The sequence below is a fragment of the Pelophylax lessonae genome, assembly GCF_965119305.1.
Source record: "Pelophylax lessonae genome assembly, chromosome: 3".
Taxonomy (NCBI): domain Eukaryota; kingdom Metazoa; phylum Chordata; class Amphibia; order Anura; family Ranidae; genus Pelophylax; species Pelophylax lessonae.
Genome location: NC_138770.1, coordinates 456,125,426 through 456,151,177, shown reverse-complemented (window position 1 = coordinate 456,151,177; position 25,752 = coordinate 456,125,426). Strand labels below are relative to the sequence as shown.

General features: G+C 40.6%; 1 protein-coding gene across 1 annotated transcript in view; it reads left to right on the top strand.

Annotated features, from left to right (window-relative positions):
* Window positions 1–24,299, top strand: part of ZC3H12D (zinc finger CCCH-type containing 12D) — a 55,054-nt gene extending 30,755 nt beyond the window's left edge. Inside the window, exons 2-5 of the mRNA XM_082249363.1 lie at window positions 3,738–3,877; window positions 18,422–18,656; window positions 20,572–20,678; window positions 23,154–24,299. Of these exons, the coding sequence (XP_082105489.1) occupies window positions 3,738–3,877; window positions 18,422–18,656; window positions 20,572–20,678; window positions 23,154–24,172 (1,501 nt within the window). The 3' untranslated portion in view covers window positions 24,173–24,299. The remainder of the gene's footprint in view (window positions 1–3,737; window positions 3,878–18,421; window positions 18,657–20,571; window positions 20,679–23,153) is intronic.
* Window positions 24,300–25,752: the final 1,453 nt, after the last annotated feature.

Genomic DNA, 25,752 nt, shown 5'->3' with positions numbered 1-25,752 from the left:
TTGATGGAAGATTTTCCAACATGTGTCTTTAACAGAATTTGAGTAAACAATCTATTTCTGTCAAGTGGGAAAGCCCACACACTGATCAAAATTTGACCGGTCCCTGCTGAACTGGCCACATTTCGATCAGTCTATGGCCAGCTTTAGATTTCAATTTAAGAGGTTGGTTGAGGTTTAGGAAAAATTCTGGGTATCATTACTTAGCATGCTAAGTGCTAGTGCCAAATACAAACTTACTATTAAAATACCTTAGGTATGAGGCTAAAACTTAATTTGCTTTAGGTCAATGCTTTAGGTGTCCCGCATCCAATTCGCATGACATGCGAGTTTGACGGCTCTCAGTGGAGTCGGTTCACACAGGTCCAGGGCAGTTACTGAGCAGATTGCAAAAGGGTCCTATGTGTGTGTTTGGGTCCAATTCAGGTGCAAATTCGGGCAAAAATTTGGACCTGAATCGCACCTGAACCGGTGAACAGACATGCACTGGACCCCAGGCACGAACCCACACCTGCACATATGTGAACCCTGCCTTCAACTACTGAACCAAAATTTAAATATCTAATGGATGACTCTATCCTTGTATTGTTTTACCTTTGTAGAGAAACAATGTATATAATTTAACAAAAATACGTACAAAGGCAAAGCATGAGGTCTACTAAAAAAAATAAAAAATAAAAAAAAAACACATTCGGGTGACTTGTCAGATGACTTAGTCCCCTGACAAGTCACTCTCCAATAAGTGCAATGGAACCGTTCTAATCAGGGCGACTCAAGTTGCTCCAACTTAGAAAAAGGTTCCTGCACTTCTTTGGGTTGACTTCGGAGCGGCTTGCTATGACTCCTATTAAAAAAGTAGTTTGCAAGCCGTGCTAAAGTCGCGCTGGTTTCAGAAGCAGGCAACTTTGAAGCCGCCCCAGTGTGAACCTAAACCTTACATAAAAACATATATACTATGGGGTGTGTTTACTAAAGAAGCAGAACATGTTCGCTTTCAATCTGAATTTTCACTTATTTTAGTAAATGAGGTGGAACAAAGTGAAAATTCTCTTTTTACAAAAAAAAAAAAAACAGTCATGAACAAGGAAAATGAAAAAACAAGATTTGTGCACCCAGCACAGCTTTAAAGTGATTGTAAATTCTCATTTTTTTTATTTTATTTTATTTTAAATAACAAACATGTTATACTTACTTTATATGTGCAGTTGGTTTTGCACAAGGCAGCCAGGATCCTCCTCTTCTTGGGTCCCTTTTAGCTTGCTTGGGGGGCATCTGAGCCGAACTGCAGCTCCGTGTGTCCATTCAGACACGGAACTGACATTCATCCACGCTCCCTCTCTCTCTCGCCTGATTGGCTAACTAACTTTAATTGACAGCCTCAGGAGCCATTGGTGCCACTGCTGTGTCTCAGCCAATCAGGAGGGAGAGTCCTGGGACAGCTAAGGGACTCGTAGACATCGCTGGACAGAGATGGGGCTCAGGTAAGTATTAGGGGGTGCTGGGGAGGCTGCTACATACAGAAGGCTTTTTATCTTAATGCATTCAATGCATTAAGATAAAAACCTTCTGACTTTACAACTCCTTTAACCCTTTTATTAAGCTAAGAAACTTTTCTCTTTGCAAAGTGAACTTTCTCTTAGCTTAGTGAAAGTGATTAAATTGCCTTGGCTGAATTTTTATTTTGTTTTACCTCATTCACTAGGATAAGTGAAAATTCACTTTTTAAAATAAAAATGACTTTAAAGTGAACATGCTTACACGCTTTACTCCTTCAGTACACCCGGGCCAGTATGTATAAATTACAGTGGGTACGGAAAGTATTCAGACCCCCTTAAATTTTTCACTCTTTGTTATATTGCAGCCATTTGCTAAAATCATTTAGGTTCATTCTTCTTCCTCATGAATGTACACATAGCACCCCATACTGACAGAAAAACACAGAATTGTTGACATTGTTGCAGATTTATTAAAAAAGAAAAACTGAAATATCACATGGTCCTAAGTATTCAGACCCTTTGCTCAGTATTTAGTAGAAGCCCCCTTTTGATCTAATACAGCCAGGAGTCTTTTTGGGAAAGATGCAACAAGTCTTTCACACCTGGATTTGGGGATCCTCTGCCATTCCTCCTTGCAGATCCTCTCCAGTTCAGAGCAATGATTGTTATTACAGATGGACTGATAGGAAAGTAAATAAAGCTTGTTAGTCCCCGTTCACATGCAGGCGACGCTACTTCCAGGGGCGAACTCCGAGGTCGCGGTGCGAGCAGCCACGGACTTCATAACCTTGAAGCCTATGGCGGTCGCCTCCTGGTCGCCCCAAAGAAGCTCCGAACCCTTTTTCTAAGTCGGAGCGACTTGTGTCGCTCCTATTAGAACGGGTCCGCAGCTTCCCTATGGAAGGCGACCTGCGGCGACCTGTGAGGCGACCAGGTCGCCTCACAGGTCGCCTAAGTGTGAACGGGGGCTTAATGGCACATCAGGGTTTATTTATCAAATATTTGCATACAATTAATCCAGTGAATCTGCATGTACATTCGTTCTTTAATCTATTTTCTCTCCACTAGATGGAGCTGAGGAGCATAGGAAATACATACGTCTTTGTAACAAGATATACAAAGTAACAATTCTACAGAGCACTAAAGGGAATTAGCAAATAAATGTAATCAACAGTGGATGTAGGAAATCCACAGTGGGATCACATGGGGAAAAAGCGGGACTATACGATACCCAATGTATAAAGAGTAAAACAAGAAAAGAAAATTATATGAACTTTATTTGTACATAAAAAGCCAAAAAGGCCCTAAAATAGACAATCATAATTAAGTGCATACTAAAACAATGCAAACACATGAAAGACTGTAAACACATGATGTAAAGCCGAGTTTACAAGATACAGTGGAGGTATGTGGACAGGAAATCCCAATGCGTTTCAACAAATAGTCTTCTTATGGGGGAAAAGATGTCCACTAAATAATCATCTATTTAACCAGACATGCAAAAATAAGTAAGCAAAGCACAAGGAAGAACCGGCTGTATGTCAAAGGCTCAAAGACGACAACTCACAGGCAAAGGCCAAAGTCCCCAGGTGCTTTTTTCTTTTCTTGTTTTACTCTTTATACGTTGGGTATCGTATAGTCCCATTTTTTCCCTATGTGATCCCACTGTGGATTTCCTATTACCCGTTTGGGATAGATACCCCCTTATGTGTCCTTTTCAGCATTGTAGAACTTAGCTGATTTGTACAACAGTGGATGTACATGTAAATGGATATACATGCAATTCTTCTGGATGAATAGCTATGCAATTTTTTTTTTTAAATAGACCCCATTATGTAAAAACACATTTATTGTTGTCATTTTGCAGTTGATTGCTTAGCCTGAAGAACTATTTTAAACAAAAGCCACTGATAGGTTTATACTACGGACAACAAGAGGTGACTGCACATAACTAAAGCAGCTTTTAGTGTCACTGCTCTGTCTGAATTTTGGGCTTTCCTGATCAGGCAAAGCTGTGGCTCTTCCTGGTAGTACTGAAGTTCGCCAGAATCCACATACCTACCACACATTCCTATAGGAGGGTAAGGCTATACTGATGGGCTAAGTGCGTAGCCCTTATACCCATAAGCAACTTTTTTTTTAGTTAAAGTGACAATTTATATGCTGCTATATCCAGATAAATTTTAATACAAACATATTTATATCAGGATGTAACTGATATTGTAATTTTATTTATACTCACAGTCATGGATTCAAGACAGTTTTCTCATGCAGAGGCATAGAAATTGCGGTGGACTGGTTTAGAAAGAGAGGACATGACTACATTAAGGTGTTTGTGCCTTCCTGGAGGAAAGAACAGCCAAGAACTGATTCCCCCATATCAGGTACTTGTGTGTCTGCTTACCAAAACAAAACAGAACAAATGAACGATTTGTTAAAGGATATCATGAATGAAAAGAAGTCTTAAAGTTAATCTCCTTCTGTGTATAGAAACAAATGTTTGACTATGTTGACTAAAACATTCTTCTTGTAAGATGAATAGAATATTGTATAACAGGCATGACTGAAAAAACATTGGCGGTTAGGAGGTTCATTTCTTAAAATGACAGGTTTTGCACCAACTCCTACTATACCAAGTCAGTGTATACTAACTAGATCTTGGCTCAGAAACACTGTATGAAGTGGTATGTTATTGCCACAGAGATAGGGGACCCTCTGTATCACCAGACAAATGTATTCTCTAAAGTGGGTCGAGTCCCAGTGTCTAAGAAACCAGGAGGTGTTCAGCCATGCGGCTTCAAGGAATGATGGGCTTTGCTGCAGCCAGCTTCCAAGTTATAACCCACAGTTTACTTGTGTAGCATTGTCCCATATGGGACGCTGGGTATAGATTTCCCAGGGTCTCCCTCTGATTATCCTTCAACCAGTTGCTTGGGTATTTGCATACAGCCATATGCACACTCATCCGCTTGTTATCCAATGACCAGTCTAGAGGATTTGTTTTTTGTTTTTATTGGTAGAACTTGGATAGGAGAAGGGATTGGTGGGATACTCCAACTTTAACTATGCACAGAGGAGGACAACTCTCACTTGGCCTCACTTGGTTGAACTTGATAGCAGACCCTCTTGCTGAACCATATTGCATTTGTTTCAAAGACCGTGGGCGCCGAACAGTCTTTTGTTTACTGGGCGCTCGGGTTCGGCACATCACGGATCGGGTGGACAGATTACTGGGTGGGGCTGGGGAAGACCCAGCTGTCATGGTACACGTGGGTACCAATGACATAGGTAGAGGAAGATGGAGAGTCCTAAACGATTTCAGGGACTTAGGCGCTAAGTTGAGGAGTAGGACCTCCAAGGTAGTATTTTCAGAAATACTACCTGTACCTCGAGCCACACCAGAGAGGCAGCGGGAGATTAGGGAAGTTAACAAGTGGCTGAGGAGCTGTAGTAAGGAGGGTTTTGGGTTCCTGGAGAACTGGGCCGACTTCTCAGTCGGCCACCAGCTCTATGGTAGGAAAGGATTGCACCTAAATGGGGAGGGTGCAGCCGTACTGGGTGAGAAGATGGCCGAAAAGTTAGAGGGGCTTTTAAACTTGGTGATGGGGGACTTTAATTATCCAGATATAGACTGGGCACAAGGAACCTCGCATTCAGCCAAGGCTCGGCAGTTCCTAAATGTTTTGCAGGACAATTTCATGGGTCAGATGGTGAATGCACCGACAAGAAATAATGCAGTACTTGACCTATTGATTACCAACAATACAGACCTGCTCACGGATATAGAAATGCGGGGCAACTTAGGAAACAGTGACCATAGGTCAATTAGTTTCAGTATTAATCATAGTAATAGGAAACATAAGGGTAATATAAGGACACTGAATTTCAAAAGAGCCAATTTCTCAAAACTGTGCTCTCTGCTAGAAAATATCAAATGGGACAGAACCCGGGGAACAAAGAACACGGAGGAGAAATGGGAGTGCTTCAAAAGCATACTAAACAAAGGGATTGACCAGTGCATTCCAAAGGGAAATAAATTTAAAAGAGCAAAACTAAACCCTGGGTGGCTAAACTCCAACTTAAAAATGCATATTAATGCTAAAGAAAAGGCCTTCAAAAAATACAAGCCTGAGGGGTCATTGGCAGCATTCAAACATTACAAAGAGTGTAATAAGAAATGTAAAGATGAAATCAGGGCGGCTAAAATAGAACACGAGAGACATATAGCGGAAGAGAGTAAAAAGAACCCCAAGAAATTCTTTAAGTATATAAATAGTAAGAAAGCGAGGCCAGAACACATTGGCCCCCTAAAAGATGACAAGGGAGATTTGGCCACAGACGACAGGGAAAAGGCGGTAGTGTTAAATAATTTCTTCTCTTCAGTCTTCCCAAAAGAATTGGGGGGCTACACTAACCCAGCTTGTAGGGCCAAACTAAACAACACACCTCAGGAAGTACTGCCATGGCTAACAGAAGATAGACTCAGAACTAAACTAGAGAAACTTAATATAAATAAATCACCGGGACCGGATGGCTTGCACCCGAGGGTTCTTAAAGAGCTCAGCCAGGTGATTGCCAGACCATTATTCATGATTTTTAAGGATAGTTTACAGACGGGTATGGTGCCACCTGATTGGAAAAAAGCCAACGTGGTACCAATATTTAAAAAAGGGCCGAGATATATCCCGGGTAACTAAAGGCCAGTCAGCCTAGCATCAGTAGTCTGCAAGATTTTGGAGGGGATGTTAAGGGACCACATACAAGACTTTAGTAATAAAAATGGTATTATTAGTAGTAATCAGCATGGATTCATGAAAAATCGTTCTTGCCAAACCAATCTATTAACCTTCTACGATGAAGTGAGCTGCCACCTAGATAAAGGTAAGCCTGTGGATGTGGTGTATCTGGACTTTACAAAGGCCTTTCACACAGTTCCAGACAAAGGCTTACTGTTCAAACTAAGGAAGGTGTAGGTATGGACCATAAGGTGAGTACCTGGATAGAGAACTGGCTCCAGGGGAGAGTGCAAAGGGTAGTGATTAATGGGGAGTACTCGGATTGGGCGGGTGTGGAAAGTGGGGTCCCCCAGGGTTCTGTCCTGAGACCAATCCTGTTTTTTAATTTATTCATAAATGATCTAGAGGAGGGGATATCTAGTACAATCTCAGTATTTGCGGATGATACTAAACTAAGCATGCCAATATCTTCTATGCAGGACGTGGAAACCTTACAAGCGGACCTAAACAAAATAATGTGGTGGGCAACTACATGGCAGATGAGGTTTAATGTTGAAAAATGTAAAGTAATGCACTTGGGTGCCAGAAACCAGAAAGCAAGCTACTCACTAGGGGGGGAACCTCTGGGTGAATCTAAGATGGAAAAGGACCTGGGGGTACTGGTAGACGTCAGGCTTGGCAGTGGCATGCAATGCCAAGCCGCTGCAAGCAAAGCCAACAGAATACTTAGATGTATAAAAAAGGGGATTCACTCCAGAAATAAAGAGATTATTCTCCCTCTCTACAAGACTCTGGTCTGGCCACATTTGGAGTATGCTGTCCAGTTCTGGGCACCGGTCCTCAGGAAGGATGTGCTAGAACTGGAAAGAGTCCAGAGAAGGGCAACAAAAATAATTAGGGGAATGGAGGACATCAGCTATGAGGAAAGACTACAAGCACTGAACTTATTCTCTCTGGAGAAGAGACGATTAAGGGGGGATATGATATCAATGTACAAATACTGTACTGGCGACCCTAGCATAAGAAACAAACTATTCAGAGAAAGGGAATACAATAAGACACGTGGCTAAAACTAGAGGAAAGGCGGTTTAACCTTAAAGTACGTAGGGGGTTCTTTACTGTCAGAGCAGTAAGGATGTGGAATTCTCTTCCGCAAACAGTCGTATCAGCAGGGAGCATCAATATAGTTTCAAAAAACTATTAGATGGGCACCTTAAAGACCACAACATACAGGGTTATACAATGTATGGTTAACAGCAAACACACACACACATCCTAGGTTGAACTGGATGGACTGATGTCTTTTTTCAACCTCACTAACTATGTAACTATGTTATTTGTTTGAAAGAAAAAGTCAATTGCTCTCTCTGGCAGCAGACTCAATTAATACTGACTCTTCAGGACACTAACCAGTATCCTCTTTAGCTGGCACCCGTCCACTGACTTCACTTGCTTGAAGGGATAGCGATGGGGATCTGTACTGACAGTAGCCAGGAACAGATCCTTCCAGATATATACCCCTCTCAGTCAGCTCTGCAGGACATCTGGGTTGCAGCTTCTGTAACTCAGGTCCTCAAGTCGTCCACCTGAGGCCGCATGGCAGCCTGTACAGAGGAGGGGCAGCAGCCCCCTCCCTCCCTCCAAGACTGCGCTCTCCAGCCAAAGACACCGTGCACTCGTGCTCTCTTTGTATAAATACCATTACCCAGCATGGCTCGAGGCACTTTCCTCTGCCTATGGCCAGGGCTGTATCTATACCCATGCTCCCATTTGTCAGGTTTCCTCCTACTGTCCAATATGCCCTGTCCTATTAGACCAGTGTGAAACAGGCAGACAACATGAGCAGCATCTGATCACACTGAACAGACCCTATCAATGGATCACTGCTCCCTGTTAGGCAGATAGTACTTAAATTTGCCCAGTAAGCAGGGAAACCCAAAAACGATGCACTCTCTAGCACCTACCTAGGAGGGTGCTACACTTAGAGTATCAACAGCTGACAGCAGGCAGAAATGAAGCATTGTACAATATCAGCAGACAAGATCATAGTCAAACAGAGGAAAGGGGGGGGGCAGGCAGATAATAGGAATTGTTAAGGAAGGGGAAAAAAGTCAGGACATAAGGGATAACAAAAATCACAGATCACAGGTCACAAAAAACTATTAGAACTCAAACAGAGAGTCTGGGAACAGACACTCAGAAAGGTCTTTGCCTCAGAGGAAGTTTCCAGCCACACACAGACTGGAAAAAACCCAGGGCAGGTTTTTTTGGGAGTTGGAAAGTGGTTGCACAGATGAACAGGAATCAAGCATGGGACTCAGGTGCAAAACAGTGAATTGATCTTGCAGAGACTCAGCAGCAAATTAAAAAGCTGAGAATAATTACACAGGTAGGTTTTAGACAGAACTTACATGGCATACTCTGTTTGCAGCTAAAGATACACTTTGACATTGATAAGCTGAACTATTCATAAATATCAGATGAAACAAAACCATACTTAGAAAAATATTGGGAACGCCATTACTAACCCAACTGTCTCTGGTTTTACTACTTTTTCAGTCACTGGCTTGGATAAGCACGTGTATTAAAAAGTCAGAGTACCTATAATTTACATATTATAATCACAGTAATTAGATCAGTGTGATGTAAACCATAACAGCTTTCAAGCTTGCTTTCTCTTTTAAAATTTTTTTATTGTGCATCTACTGGACTTCAGATGTATTTTGAGGTCTGAAACACGGTATTATGGAGAACAAAGAAAGGTAACTATTTATAGTGGAGGTAGTGCTGTCTGTTTTAGAAGAACAAGATTATGTCATATGTCTCATTGGTATGTTGGGAAAGATGGCAGCTTATCAAATAAAAGGGTTGGGGGGTAGGAAGGTCACTTGGATGACGGGTGGGGCTGGGGGTATTGGTAGGATCCTGGTGGGAAGGGGGTTGCGGAACCCATTTTACTAAAGATAGCGTATGATGGGTTTGCCAGTGGTTAGGATTGACTGCCCTGGCCCTGTAAGGAAGTAAAAGGTAATGTATTTTTTAAAGATCTGATGGTCGCAGGTAGGATAGATATTAGGGTAGTTTGAGGAGTACTATCCGATCCGTGACCCTGTTACTTTGTGGTATAGAGATAGAATTAATTTTCATAATCTCTGAATGGGAGGGCATGCCCACCAGATGTGTGTCAAGGTACCTATGTCCTTTTGGCATGGTCAATGTGTGTTAGAGATGGAGGAGTACAGATTGTGAGGAAGAGCGGTACATCTTTAGGTTTTTTTCTCTTGGGCTTTACTGGTAACAGCTTAGGTGAGAATATGAAAGCTTTCCCTTCCCAATCCTCTGGATCAATGGGCGCGCCCTATTCCTTTGACCACATTTCAATGTAATGTGGGAGTGTGGAATGTAAAAGAATATTGCATAGTTGAAAGACTGCATGGGTCGTGGAACGTCATGTAGAAAAAGGGCTTTAAAAGCAGTGGGCTGAGACAGCAAATGACTGCAGTAAAGGAGTGACAGACGTAACCTGTTGATGAGCCAGCCATTAAGATAGCATGTGTGAATGTCTTAGTTGGTTTGGGAATAGTGGGGGTAGTTTTCCCCTTGATAGAATTTGTACCATTTGGTAAGGAGAGTTGTTCCATACCTCCAAAATGGAACAATGCTTGGCAAGGGGGTAGGCATATTTGTCAAAGAGGGATATCAGAGGAACAGCGCTATATAAGTACCTGTATTAAATAAATAAATAAATAAATCAAGAAATAAAATAACACTAGGTAAGAAGAGATGGCCAGAGCACTGATTGGGCCATCCCATGCCTTAAGTAGGGACCTTGTAAAGAAGAGGATCCTTTTCTTAACACATGCTCAATCCATGGTAATGCTCTAAGGCTGAAAGAGGATAAATGTTACTCTGCTGTCTGCTGTCTCCATATTTGCTTTCTGCATGTTCCCTTTAAATTGACCTCTAAAACTATATTCTTAGTCAATTTCTGATCTAAGAATAGCATTGAAGCTAATTACTGCTATTTGTATACTTCTGCAGACTTTACTAGGCATGCATAGATAATGCATTATATGATATATTTACCTATACTAAAAAGGTACCAACTGTCTGTTTAGGGTTTGAATTATCGGCAGGTGTTTGCACAGGTACTAATAGCACACGTTCCCCTTAATAGTGTACAATGATCGGAAAACAATAGTTAGGAATATTAAAAGGTGCAAACAATATATAAGGTGAGCACATTTTAAAACTGAAATTTGGGGATACTCCACTGCCCACTTTTAACTACACCTGTAAAATTGCGCACCCATTTAATTTATTATTTAAACAGTATAAGCAAGATGTAAATGTTAACGGCATTAACATAAGGTAAACCTTCCTTGCTTTGCAGGTAAAAAATTCTTTCCCACTCTGGGGAAGAGTCATTTCCGGTTTGACACACTACAATTGGCAACAGGGCAGATTTTGGATTTAATCCCCTGTTTATCATTCGATCCTTTGAGTGTTACCTGGGGACTTTGGCCTTTACCTGTAAGGGGTCGTCTTTGAACCTTTGACATACAGACTGTTTTTTCTTGTGCTTTGCTTACACATTTTTGCATGTCTGACTGGTTAAATAGATGATTATTTAGTGGACATCTTCCCCCCCCCCCCAAGAAGACTATTTGTTGAAACCCATTGGGGTTTCCTGTCCACATCCCTCTACTGTATCTTGTAAACTTGGCTTTACCTCATGTATTTACAGTCTTTGATGTGTTTGCATTGTTTTTAGTATGCACTTACTTATGATTGTCTATTTTACGGCCTTTTTGGTATGAAAAAAGTTTATATAATTTTTATTTTACAGTTATTCCTTCTTTTTCCTTTTCTTGTTTTACTCTTTATACATTGGGTATCATATAGCCCCCCCCCCCCATGTAATCCCACTATGGATTTCCTATTATCTTTAAAACTATATTTTTAGTACATTTCCGATCTAAGTATAGCATTGAAGCTAATTACTGCTATTTGCATACTTCTGCAGACTTTACTAGGCATGCATAGATAATGAATTACATGATATATTTACCTATACTAAAAAGGTATTAACTGGCCGTTTAGGGTTTGAATTACCGGCAGGTGTTTGCACAGGTACTGATAACACATGCTCCCCTTAATAGTGCACAGGGATCTGAAAACAATAGGTAGGAGTATTAAAAGGTGCAAACAATACATAAGGTGACTACATTTTCAAACTGAAATTTGGGGATACTCCACTGACCTTGCCCACTTTTAACTACATCTGTAAAATTGCGCACCCATTTCATTCAATATTTAAACAGTATAAGCAAGATGAAAATGTTAACAACATAAACATGAAGGGGGGGGAAGTTTTTTCTTTTTGTGCACAAGGTAAGTAGGTGTTGCCACCGTCCCTAAAGAGATATAATCTTATGGGTGATTCCCATAGTCAATACAGAGACTATAGGGAAGATGTGAATAAGGACCCAGGGTATAAAGATGTATATTAGTAGCTGTTTGTCCAGAAGTTATTGAAATTGATTGTTTATGAAAATGAGGAAAGTTTTGTTGGTTTTTAATCGGTTTTTAATCCGTCTTTCCTGACGAGAAGCCCTCCAAAAAAGGATGAAAACTCTCGTTCTCGTTTAGTCCGGGTGGTTTTGTGGCTTGGAGGCATCTTATCCACCTCATTTCCATTTGTAGCAACCGTTTGTTCCAGTCCCCCCCTCTGCACGGTATGTGTATCCTTTCCAGGGCTGTGAATGTTACTTTTGGCATTATGTTTTTATGATATTGTGCAACGTGTCTGCCCAGAGGTACGTAAAAATTACACATCTGCATGCTGTTGATGTGCTGGCTTACGCGTTTGCCAAATTCCTGTTTGGTCTTACCTATGTAATAAGATTTGCATTGGCATCTCATGATATAGACCACCCCTCTTGTCCGACAGTTGACAAAATGTCGGGGTGTAAAAAGATCTCCATTGGGGAGTGTTAAGTTTATACATCTCATAATGACGTTACATTGTCCACAATTTCCACAGGGGAATGTGCCCTTCTGTTTGCAGGGGTCTTTCCTTGTTTCCTTATACTCACTATGTGTGAGCAACTGTTTCATGGATCCCGCTTTTCTATATGTGATCTGAGGATTTTCTGGTATAAAAGGTTGTATCATGGAGTCCTCCCTTAGGATCTGCCAATGTTTGGCTATGATGTTCCTTATTTTGGGGTGGTCAAACCTTCTCAAACTGCCCTTTCTTTTACTAATACCACCCCAGGCCTTGCGCAGAACATGATCCCACTGTGACTGCAACAAGGACAGGGGACCCTGATGCAATAGCCGCTAGCTACATTAATGTATGTGGAACTGTTTTCCTACCTATTAATTGTATCATACCTGATGTTAATATTAAGGACCCAAATAGGCTTAAATATACTTTCTTCTTCATAGAACAAGCACTGAGTGACTTAAAGCTTTGAAAAAGGCCTGTGAGCCGAAACGCGTCAGAAACTGGGATTTTTTTTTGGGGGGGGACCTAAGTCCCTTTAACATCTACTGGAAAACAGCCCAAAAAATCCTCAAGATTTGTCACCTTTGCACCATTGTCACTGATTCCTTGGAATCAACTTCTTTCTTACTTTTTCACACTTGGGCTCCTTACCCCAAGCACAATACTCACCATTATGCTATTAACAAATACCGAAAAATTATTTTGTTAATAAATTTTTGTTTTGATTTTTTATCCTTTGAGTAATAATATATATTTTTTTTTTTATTATTTTTTGTATATATTTTGTATATAATGTATATTCATATACCAATAATTGCATCTACTTGCCCACAAAGTCCCACGTTCTACTTGGTTTGAGGCACCAAAAAATCCCCAAACAACATAAACATAAGGTAAACCTTCCTTGCTTTGCAGTTAGAAAATCAAAACACTGTGACAAAATGTGAGCATGGCTAGGATTATGAAAGGTCTTGGATACCCTGGGACAGAGTTCAGGAACACGTCCTGCAGCTTATGACGCATCCAGTGGAAAACGGTGGCTATGGCAAGATTGTGCCAAACAGTGGGAGTAACTTAAAAGGGAGATGATTAAATATATTTGCTTTATGCGCTGCACACAAATGAAGCAGTCCCCACAAATGTTTGTACCCACAAAATAGTCCTAATTAATGTGCCACAAGTGACATTCTCAGACATACAAAAACCTCAGGGCAATGGATCACTTAAAAAAGTAAACTGTTCCATTACATCTGTTTTTCAGCACACAAAAAAAATATCACTTTGTCTGAGCTGCACTTGAAGTAGAACTTCATTAAAACCAGCAACTACTGAGACAATGAACACATAGTAAAGAAAATATGTAAAGCACAGCAAAGTTTATGTGTATCAGTCAGGGCTATTACATAGGGAAGAGTGGAAAAGAGAAAGGGACGGAAAGGGCAGGAATGGGGAGAGAAAGGATAGAGCAGCCTTTTTTCAACCAGGGTGCCCTAAAGGTTTCTTCGGGTGTGCCTAAAAATTGTCTTAAAATTGTATACAAGCCAGTGTGTGGATGAAGCCTGCCTTTTAATTACACAAAGCCACAGGTTTTCATTGTACACTATTGCAACCTTCTAGCCATCGAGGTCCTAACGAGCAATGAAATCATCAGATGATAAGGAGGATGTTAGTTTCCTGCATAGCATCCTTGCCTCTTTCCATCAGCTTTAGGGTCACATTATCTGAGTGATGGAGAAGAGAAACATTGGAATACTAGTCAGTACCAGTTTTCAAAAGTGTATTTGCGTTGGAAGAATAAATCCCCTCTAACATTGGGTGTCCTACGTGTATTGATGTTGCTGCATTATGTAAAAATTATTATTAATATATTTTAGAATGGGGCAACTCAACACTGTCCATAGTTTTGGAGGGTGCCTTAATGTCCATAATTGTAAAGAGTGCCTTGACTGAAAAGAGGTTGAGCAACCCTGTGATAGACAGAGGGAGAGTAAGAAGGAGAAAGAAGCAATAAGTCAAAGAGGGTGGCAAGGGTGAGGCAAAAGAGGGAGAAAAAAAAGGAGTGAGAGAGAAGGGGGTGAGAGAAAAAGAGGGAGGAGTATAAAAAACTATGTGGTTTTCCTTTGTTAGGGAGCATCCAGTAGTTTCACTTTTGCTTGGTAACAGGGACACAGCTTTATTGGGAAACGCACGCTTCCTCCTGCTGACCTCCACTAATTAAAGGAAACAGTAGTGACTTGAAGAGTGGCAGAAAGAACCAGTGAAAGCTACAGGGGACACTCCCAGGAGCCTGTGCTGATGTCATCACGCCCACCGGAGCGAATGGCGGTGTGGAGAATAAATTTTGTTACGCTTGTTACATGCATTGGGATGCGAGTAGATATGCAGTATACAAACCATTAAAGATATCAGTTTTGCACTATGGGATGCTGTTTATTTCTCTTGCCGGATTTATGTGAGTGATCTCATAATATTACACAGAGTATACTATATATATTACTTGAGGTGTTGGCACTTTGTTGTTTTATAATCCCTTTTGAATGTTTTTTTTATTCCTAGCACATATGATTGATTTAAAAATGCAGAGCAACAAAATGAAGCACAATTCCCTAAAATTGTTTTCCATGCAATTTTCACTTAATTGTAATTACAGGACATTGCAGGATTGTCTGTGTAAAGTCAATTTAAAATACTAGTTTCCGTTCCAGTGTTTATCGGGGGAAAAAACTAGAAAAACCCTATTCAATATATAATTGCAGTAGATACACATTTCCCATGTTTTTTTTAAAAAAAATAACTGTCATTTGCCAGAAATCCAGTGTTCTCCTAACTTCCTGTTTGGGCTGCAACACAGTGCCTATGCTGTAGGTATCTGAAGCAGCAGTCCTCATCCCCTCTGTCTCCACATGCGTAAATAGGTTTATTTCACAGCAAGCGTTGACTGCCAAACCCACCAGGTGTGGGAAAAGTGCTTTTGGGAGATATAGTTTTGGAGGCATGCCTACATTAATAGGAAATTCGATTCCAGCAGCTGTCCCTGCAAAAATGTAAGAGGGGTGGTGATGATATCATAGGGGATAATAAAAACTGTGTTTTTCTACAGGAACATGGTAAAAGAAACAATAACTCCATGATATTCTCCAGATGGGCATTGATTGTGAGCTTGAAAAAGCTGAATACTTGTAAAACTTGTGAAAGGCTTTTACAGGTCAAATGAATGCAAAAGAACAACTGCACACTTACAGTATGCGATATTTTTGCATGTGAAGGGAGTTACATAGTTACATAGTAGTTGAGGTTGAATAAAGACAATAGTCCATCCAGTTCAACTGCTGTAGGTGTGTGGACATATTCATTTCCCATACCCCTGAATGTTTTGATCTTTGAGATGTACGTCCAAGTTTCTTTTAAAAGTAGCCATACTTCCTGCAGTAACTACCATTTGTGGTATAGAGTTCCACAATCTTATTGCCTTACTGTAAAAAAAAACCCTGCTTAGCCTTAGGTTAAATCGCTTCTCCTCTAATCGCATTGTATGGCCTCATGTCCGCTTGCACTCCTTGCGACTGAATATTTTTTTTCTATGCTGAGATCATCGTTGAGGTATTTGTAAATCTCTATCATGTCCCCTCTCAGTTGTCTCTTCTACAGGGAGAATAAATTAAGCGATTGTAAGCGCTCTTCAGCATTAACCACTTAAGCCCCAGAAGATTTTGCCCCCTTCCTGACCAGGGTTTTTTTTGCGATTTTTTACTGCATGACTTTAACGGACAATTGCGCGGTCGTGCGACGCTGTACCTAAACAAATTTCACTTCCTTTTTTTCCCACAAACAGAGCTTTCTTTTGGTGGTATTTGATCACCTGTGCGATTTTTTGATCATGCGCTATAAACAAATAACAATATAACGAAAATAACAATATAACAATATTTTTCACTTTTTTTATATGAAATTCCCCCCCAAAAAAATGTAAAAATCTAAATTTTTTAACATTTTCGGCCAATTTGTTTTATGTTACATATGTTTGGTAAAAAAATTTGCAAAAAGCGTATTTTGATTGGTTTGCGCAAAAGTTATCGCGTTTACTAACAAAGGGAAAGATTTTTGTAATTTTTGGTGTTTTTTTTTTTAACGAGTAATGGCGGCGATCTGCGATTTTTTTTGCGGTACTGCGACATTGCGGCAGACAGAACGGACCCTTGACTGACATTTTTGACACTTTTGGGGGTACCAGTGACATTACTACAGTAATCAGTGCTATACATATGCACTGTTACTGTAAAAATGACACTGGCAGGGAAGGGGTTAACTGTATTGGACAGGGAGGGGTTAAGTGTGTCCTAGGGGCGTGTTTCTAACTGTAGTGGGACAGGTCTCCTATTGTAAAAACAGAGATCAACGGTTCTACATAGTAGAACCGTCTGATCTCCATTTTTACACAGGGGAGAATGACAGGTGGCTTGTTTACATAAGCCGCCCGCCTTTCTCCCGCTGTACCGACGATCGTAGTGTGACCGGCGGACATCGGGTCCGCCAGTCACATGCCTGGACTCCTCTGTAAACGAGCCGAGGCGGGCGCGCGCCTCAGCGGGCGTGCGCCCGCCCGCTATTGGCTCAAAACCCGGTGACAGGCTAGCGACGTAGATCTACGTCACTCTGCCTGGCCGGGGCTGACTGCCGCAGTAAATATACTGTGCGCAGTCGGCAAGCGGTTAAGGTTTCCAATCCCCCAATCAGTTTAGTTGCCCTTCTCTGGACTCTCTCCAGCTCCAATACATCCCTTCTGAGGACTTGCGACCAGAACTGGACAGAATACTCCAGATGTGGTTGGACCAGAGTTTTATAAAGTGGTAAGATTATAGTTTTATCTCTGGAATATATCCCCTTCCTTAGGCATGCTAATATTCTACCAGCTTTGGCAGCTGCAGCTTGACATTGCATGCTATTGCTAAGTCTATCTTCCACTAAGACTCCCAGATCTTTCTCCATTTTTGATTCCCCCAGAGGTTCCCCTCCTAAAGCGTATTTTGTGTTCATGTTTTTATTCCCAAGTGCAATACCTTACACTTCTCAACATTAAGCCTCATTTGCCATGTAGTTGCCCACTCTGTTATTTTGTTCAGGTCATTCTGTAAGATTTCTGCATCATGATGTGAAGTTATTGCCCTGCTTAATTTTGTGTCATCTTCAAAAACTGAGATTGAATGTTTGGATAAAAATGTATCATGCAATAAAATAAAAAATAAGAAAAATTGGGGGAGGGGGGAGTAAAAAAAGGTACAAAAGGCAATCGGCATAAACTGTAACATATGGTAAACCAAGTAATGTGTGGGCAATTCCACAACATAGTATTAATATAGTACAAAAAGCCGATTGCCTGGCATCCCAAAAAGCTGGGGGACAAGGGATAAAAAGGGGGAACAAGTGGGACTTTATATGAAGTGCATACAAAAGGTTGGGGTGTATAAAATGACTAATATTAGGTACATAAGTGGGTCCACAATATGATAACGGTATAGACAATTTAATGATGTATGTCATCAATCATACAGATATCCAAAATTGGCATAGGTACATACATGTGATGGTATACAGTAATACAGTTAAAACAACATAGATGTAAAATCGTATAAAGCTGACAAGGCCTAAACAGGTGAGACATTGGCTGAAAATGGGCATATACAAAACCCTGGGGTAAATAAGTAAAACGTATAGATATACAGAAGGGACTGCATCATAGCAAGCTCTACGCGTTTCGTGGAGTAGATTCCACTTCTTCAGGAGCGGATGCATCCCATGTCAAGCCATGATGATAATGCAAGTATGGAATGTTGTGGGCGTCGGTCCAACAGGGAGTAACGTCTAGACGGGAGCTGTGGAAGGCCAATGTGCGGCCCAGCAAGGAACAATGAGAGGGCATCCCAAAAGAAACGAGTGTGTCACGGTAAAGTAGATGACATGTGATAAGTATCGCTAGTGGTCTCCTCAAGGGATACTGTATGCAGATAATCCAACTGCGGCCACAGATGGCTCCCAACGTCACGGAGCACTCGCAAGAGGGGAGGAGGAGTTAAAATAATACATACAGCCCTATGAATTGATAACAACCCATTGGTTCTAAATTTTCCAAATACAAGATAGTGTTCAGTAATTTACATTTTAAACTTTTTTGTTTTTTTTAGACAAACACATTCTCGATTATCTGGAAAAGAAAATGATTCTAGTTTACACTCCATCTAGAAACATTAATGGCAAAAGGATTGTTTGCTATGATGACCGCTACATTGTCAAACTGGCCTTTGAAAAAGATGCCATTATTGTATCCAATGATAATTACCGTGACCTACAAAGTGAAAATGTAGACTGGAAGCGCTTCATTGAAAAAAGATTGCTAATGTATTCCTTTGTAAATGATAAGTAAGTTACAATATACTAATATATTTTTTGCCAGTAAATGAAAAAATACAATAAGAAAAAATGTTTATAGGCCAGATAATTACTAGCCCAGAAAATGTATTATAATACATCTAAAATGTCCTAGTTTGTTGTGTTGTAGTAAATACATTGACAAATGGCAAGCAGAAATAATGAAGTGTTGCCCAACAAGTAACATTTTGCTGTAAGTTTAAATTTATATAATGGAAAATACAAGAGGATGACAGAGAAAACTCTAGTGTGTTGAAACAGAACAACTTAGGGCAGCCAGACCCTTTAAAAAGCCATGAAGAAATGTATCCCATAAAACTCTACCTATAGCTGACCTTTGTGTAGACTGACCTTTTAACAAATTCCTGCTTGTGATTTGCATTACTTGTATGTAGTATCTGCATAGTACAAGAGATAGTGAACCTATAGTAGATATAGATCCCTTGCTCCACGGCTACTGGGTTTACTCTTTTTTATATACCGTGTTTCCCCGAAAAAAAGACCGGTTCTTATAATAATTTTGGCACCAAAAGACACAGTAGGGCTTATTTTCGGGGTAGGTCTTATCATGTAATGTGCTGTCTTCTCTCTTCCTCTGCATCCCTGCCTGTCAGGAATCCCCTGTGTGAACCGAGTAAAAGTGTTTTGTAAAATCCTAGAATCCACTCTAATATTAGTATTATATCATGTCCAATGTGTGTGTGTGTGTTCCTGTGTTATAATTGTGCCAAATACCTTCGTTACCCGCCGGAGCTCTTTTCTCTTAGTACTATATCATGTCTAATGTGAGTGTTCCTGTATTAGATTTGTGCCAAATACCTTCATTACAGCCCCACTCGGCGCTTCAGTGACCCACCGGAGTTCTCTTCTCTTAGTATTATATCATGTACAATGTGTGTGTGTTCCTGTATTATAATTGTGTCAAATACCTTCAGTACAGCGCTGCTCAGTGCTTCCGTGACCCGCCGGGAGGTCAGCTAAGCGCAGAGTGGTGCTGTACCGAAGGTATTTGACACAATTATAATACAGAAACACACACATTGGACATTGTATAAAACAGTAATAGAATGGTTTCTAGGATTCTACAAACACTTTAAAATAGGGCTTATTTTCGGGGTAGGGCTTATATTGCAGCCCTCCCCAAAAATCACAGTAGGTCTTATTTTGGTAGAAACACAGTATTTCCCTTTGAGCTGACCTGTAAGTCATAAGGCTATATACCCAACCTAAATATCCCCGTTGTCTATTATTTCTTCCCCTCCCTTCTGTCATTCATTATATGACATTATTATGGCATTTTTGTATACTTTTTTAGATAATCTCTTGCATCTACAGTACTCCTGATGAGTGGACTAGATCCACGAAATGCATAGAGTTTTAGGATGTCAAGGATCGATTTGGTTACCATACATTATGCCATCATGCATCTTTACCTATCTGTGAACATTATGGATGCCAATATTGGGATAATTATGAATTTAAACTTTTATACTTTATTTATTGATTATGGATCAGCATATCATTTCTTGTATGTTTGGAATTTTATTGAATCATTATAATATGTTTTTGCTATTATGTAATAAATATGTAAATACGTTTACCTCGTGAGTTGCCTCATGCAAAAGTCCCACGACCAATGTATCCACTAATGTATCTGCATAGTAATTGGACCTTCTACGAATAAGGGAACTACATCTGGAATGGCAAAGCCATACATCAGCTTTAATTATACCTATTTAAGTTCATTGGAAGTGGTAAAATAGTCCTTGGATGACTTAATTCTTGGAATCATTTCTGGACCTGCTGCGTGAACAGTAACAACAATGACTAAATAAAATGGTGACTTCTACTTTGCTATTGTTATGGAGATATTTTTAATGCTAATACTGTATTTATGTTAATTTAGATTTATGCCTCCAGATGATCCATTAGGCCGTCATGGACCTACACTCTCCAACTTCCTCAGGAAAACACATGCTACATTTGACCCAGAAAGACAGCCTTGTCCATATGGTATGTTTTATTTAACAGCATACACAAAATGCATTTATTTTTACCAAAGGCTTTGTCAGGTTTTGTCGGCCATTCTTGTAATACACACACCTTACTAAACTGCAAGATCTGTTTATAGAACAGCTCATTAATTAAGAGGTTCCATTGATAAAAAAAAATATATATATACAGTGGGTACGGAAAGTATTCAGACCCCCTTAAATTTTTCACTCTTTGTTATATTGCAGCCATTTGCTAAAATCATTTAAGTTCATTCTTCTTCCTCATGAATGTACACATAGCACCCCATACTGACAGAAAAACACAGAATTGTTGACATTGTTGCAGATTTATTAAAAAAGAAAAACTGAAATATCACATGGTCCTAAGTATTCAGACCCTTTGCTGTGACACTCATATATTTAACTCAGGTGCTTTCCATTTCTTCTGATCATCCTTGAGATGGTTCTACACCTTCATTTGAGTCCAGCTGTGTTTGATTATACTGATTGGACTTGATTAGGAAAGCCACACACCTGTCTATATAAGACCAGATCACAATGCATGTCAGAGCAAATGAGAATCATGAGGTCAAAGGAACTGCCTGAAGAGCTCAGAGACAGAATTGTGGCAAGGCACAGATCTGGCCAAGGTTACAAAAAGATTTCTGCTGCACTTAAGGTTCCTAAGAGCACAGTGGCCTCCATAATCCTCAAATGGAAGACGTTTGGGACAACCAGAACCCTTCCTAGAGCTGGCCGTCCGGCCAAACTGAGCTATCGGGGGAGAAGAGCCTTGGTGAGAGAGGTAAAGAAGAACCCAAAGATCACTGTGGCTGAGCTCCAGAGATGCAGTCAGGAGATGGGAGAAAGTTGTAGAAAGTCAACCATCACTGCAGCCCTCCACCAGTCGGGGCTTTATGGCAAAGTGGCCCGACGGAAGCCTCTCCTCAGTGTAAGACACATGAAAGCCTGCATGGAGTTTGCTAAAAAACACCTGAAGGACTCCAAGATGGTGAGAAATAAGATTCTCTGGTCTGATGAGACCAAAATAGAACTTTTTGGCCTTAATTCTAAGCGGTATGTGTGGAGAAAACCAGGCACTGCTCATCACCTGTCCAATACAGTCCCAACAGTGAAGCATGGTGGTGGCAGCATCATGCTGTGGGGGTGTTTTTCAGCTGCAGGGACAGGACGACTGGTTGCAATCGAGGAAAAGATGAATGCGGCCAAGTACAGGGATATCCTGGACAAAAACCTTCTCCAGAGTGCTCTGGACCTCAGACTGGGCCGAAGGTTTACCTTCCAACAAGACAATGACCCTAAGCACACAGCTAAAATAACGAAGGAGTGGCTTCACAACAACTCCGTGACTGTTCTTGAATGGCCCAGCCAGAGCCCTGACTTAAACCCAATTGAGCATCTCTGGAGAGACCTAAACATGGCTGTCCACCAACGTTTACCATCCAACCTGACAGAACTGGAGAGGATCTGCAAGGAGGAATGGCAGAGGATCCCCAAATCCAGGTGTGAAAGACTTGTTGCATCTTTCCCAAAAAGACTCCTGGCTGTATTAGATCAAAAGGGGGCTTCTACTAAATACTGAGCAAAGGGTCTGAATACTTAGGACCATGTGATATTTCAGTTTTTCTTTTTTAATAAAGCTGCAACAATGTCAACAATTCTGTGTTTTTCTGTCAGTATGGGGTGCTATGTGTACATTCATGAGGAAGAAGAATGAACTTAAATGATTTTAGCAAATGGCTGCAATATAACAAAGAGTGAAACATTTAAGAGGGTCTGAATACTTTCCGTACCCACTGTATATGGAACATATTAAAAACACTCTAAAAACATAAATAGGGAAAACCTATTGTGATCTTACACCAAGCACAATGAATGAGATGGTTGGAAAGCAGTAAAATCCATTTTTCGAAGCCTTTGTAGAGTGAGAAGCCTCTGTCCATTTTACAAAGGCTTCATCAAGAGTGACAGGGGGACAATGTTGCTGCTAACATTGCACTGCCATTATCTTAAAATAACAGGTAATGCCTGAACCTTTCTACATGAGTAATAAGTCTAGTACACAAAGCTATCCTTTTTTTTCTTAAAAAAAAAAAAAAGCGTCCTGTCTATTATGGCTAGGATAAATTACTTACATTTTTTTCAGATTTTCCCTGGCAGTGCCATAAGGCAAAAAGAAGGGCACTTTTGCTAAAATTTCAACAAATGTAAACCTAATTTTTCAGAGAAATCAAGTTCGACAATTTTTCAATGCCTATCTCTACTCCAGGCTCAGTGCTAAGAGTTTACTTATCTTGTCAATGAACAGGCAGACAACCCATTATTTCTGTTCAAAAATAAATAGGTAGTTTTACAAGAGTAGAATAAGTAGCGGTTTATTTGTAGTTTAGATATTAATTGCCTCTGGTTAAACACAGTTTTTGAAATTATGTTCCTAAAATATTCTTAAAATGATTTGTTCTTCTCCATTCAGGACAAAGATGCACTTATGGCATCAAGTGCAAATTTTCCCATCCAGAAAGACTAAATCAGCAGCAGCTATCAGTTGCAGATGAACTAAGGGCCAAAACAAAGCATGCCTCTATCGAGTCTGAACATTGTAATGAGCTGCAGACAAAAGGTCATGCAAGGCTCAACCCTGTTTTATCCCTTCCAAGCTGCTACAAGTGGTCAGAACAATGTGTGAGTACCAAAGAAGAATCTCCAAGTTTAAATATGAAGCAGATTCCAAAGGAAAGGCAGCTGGCATACTCTGATATGGGCAGCTGTTGCCATCTAGGATCAACCTTAAACACCTTAGAAGGACAAAATCCAATTCTGCATAGGGAATTGAGCAGTACTGGACATACATTTCCAACAGTACATATGTGCAAATGGACTCATCCACGGGGAGATGGTGAACAGCCGCAATACAGAATGACGGATCTAAATCACTGTTGTAGCTGCAATTCCATTAATACTGACGTCTTCCCCATTCCTCACACCCATAGCATGGACTGTACTTGCATCAAACAACATTACCTTCCTTGTAACTTTTTGTCTGAGACTCTTCCTCAACACATCCATAGACAAAGTGGTTACTATGACCATCAGGGAAGAAGACAATTGCTTTGTTTACATGAACATAGCGGACATTTGAAAAATAGCAGCAAGCATACACATTGTCAGAGAATAGACACTTCTTTGTACCCTGAATGTGTGAACGATATTTATAAGGAGCCAAATGATCACATGACTCAGCGACAGCATTTAGCCATAATGAAACCATCCTGGAACCATGTCCATTATACTGGGAATGACTGCTCCTCTTTAGTGCTAAAGGATGATTGTAGGCTTTTGACAGACACTCATTTGAATCAGAGAAAAAAAATATATGCTTTGTTAAGTGGTGTTTATACAATTGCAGAGGTTGATCAAGTTATGGCTTCAAACCCAAAGACCACCGATATTATAGAATTAGCTGCCCTAATTCAAAAAACTAGAAGAAGTTAACAATTTTATAGAACAGCCATAGCTAAAATATAGGGGAACATCGCCTTTAGGAGAAATATATTATTGAAGGTCTTTCAAGTGATTTACCATCTTTTGGAAATAATTCCACAGCATTAGTAAAAACTGAAATGCATTTTCATGTGTGTGCAGAATGGTCCTTTGCTGTTAGAAGCCAATAATCTCTTAAAAGTTGTCAGCCAGTGGACCCTGGTTGGAATCTTCCTTTTATCTGATGTCATTGATGCTCCACCTTCAAGTACAGTCTGTGCCTTAATAATCGAGGCTAATTGGACATAGGATGTCTAACCAGTAAAAGGCATTCACTGACCGTTTGTATCTGTAGGGATGCAAGTGTTACTTCTTTCTAGACATAGGTAATAATCCACTGCAGATAAGTCACAAATTGCAGAATGAATTATTAAAAGAAAAAAAAAAAAATGATCCATGCTGCTCTTTAGCACTGCTATCTTGCCTCAGGCGTCATGCCTACAAATGAACCTCAGCACCTCATCTATGGCGCTTTTCCACTGCATGGAACCGAACGGTTCGGCTCGCTTTTGTGCTTTTCCACTGCTGGTACCGCATGGTGTATAGTGTAGGAACAGTTCGGTACGGTACGGTACGACGGCGCTTTCCAACTGCATGGAACCGAACGGTACGGCTCTCAAAAACAGTACCTACTCGATTGTGGTTCCAACAGGTACCATGCCCGGTACCATATCCCACAATCCTTTGCATGCAGTCACTACTAGCCACTGATTGGTCAGAGTATCCCACCCACCCCGTTGTTATCCCACCCACTTAACTTTAGTACTACTTTAGTGGAAAAGCAAACCATACCGTACCGTACTGAACCGTTCCAACACCGTACCATGCGGTACCAGCAGTGGAAAAGCAAACCGGGCCAAGCAGGGCCGAGTAGAGTCGAGCCGGTACTTGCAGTGGAAAAGTGCCATTAGAAACTGCACAGTGATGATGCTTTATGCAGCTATACTGTCTAGGTAAGCCCTATTGTTATACATGCACTATATCTGACAATGTAAAGAAGGGAAGCTAGTGCAAGGACAAGTTGGAGATCCATCATCTACCTCACTGTAGTGAGTGCTCAGAAGCGCCCCATGCACTTCAAAAGTTGGCAAACTGCTGGGCTCCTGTGGTTGGTGCACAGTAAGAAAACACCTACTTGACTCCTTCATTCAAGTGACAGCTTGCAGAGGGTATTTAAGTCATCCTGCCTCCCTGATTCTCATCATTCCCAGTGTATGTTCAGCAGCTTGAAATGCATGCTAATCTGTTAGCCACTCTCTAGCAACACTAATCATGAACATTCAAAGAGCTGGACCATGAGCACAGAACTTCTCTACAGACTGGTCACTCTAGGACTGGGGTTTTCAAGCTTTCATGCCCTATTTGAGACAGATGCCACTGCCGTACCTGAAAGGTCTATTTTGGACTTCCCTTGCAGCTTTTTTGTCATATAATGGGTTTGTCACATGACCAGAAGCAGGAAGTGGGGATAGATGATAGAAGACCACTCTCCTGCTTGAGCATTGTGCTGGTCAGAGGTCTGGTCTTTTATA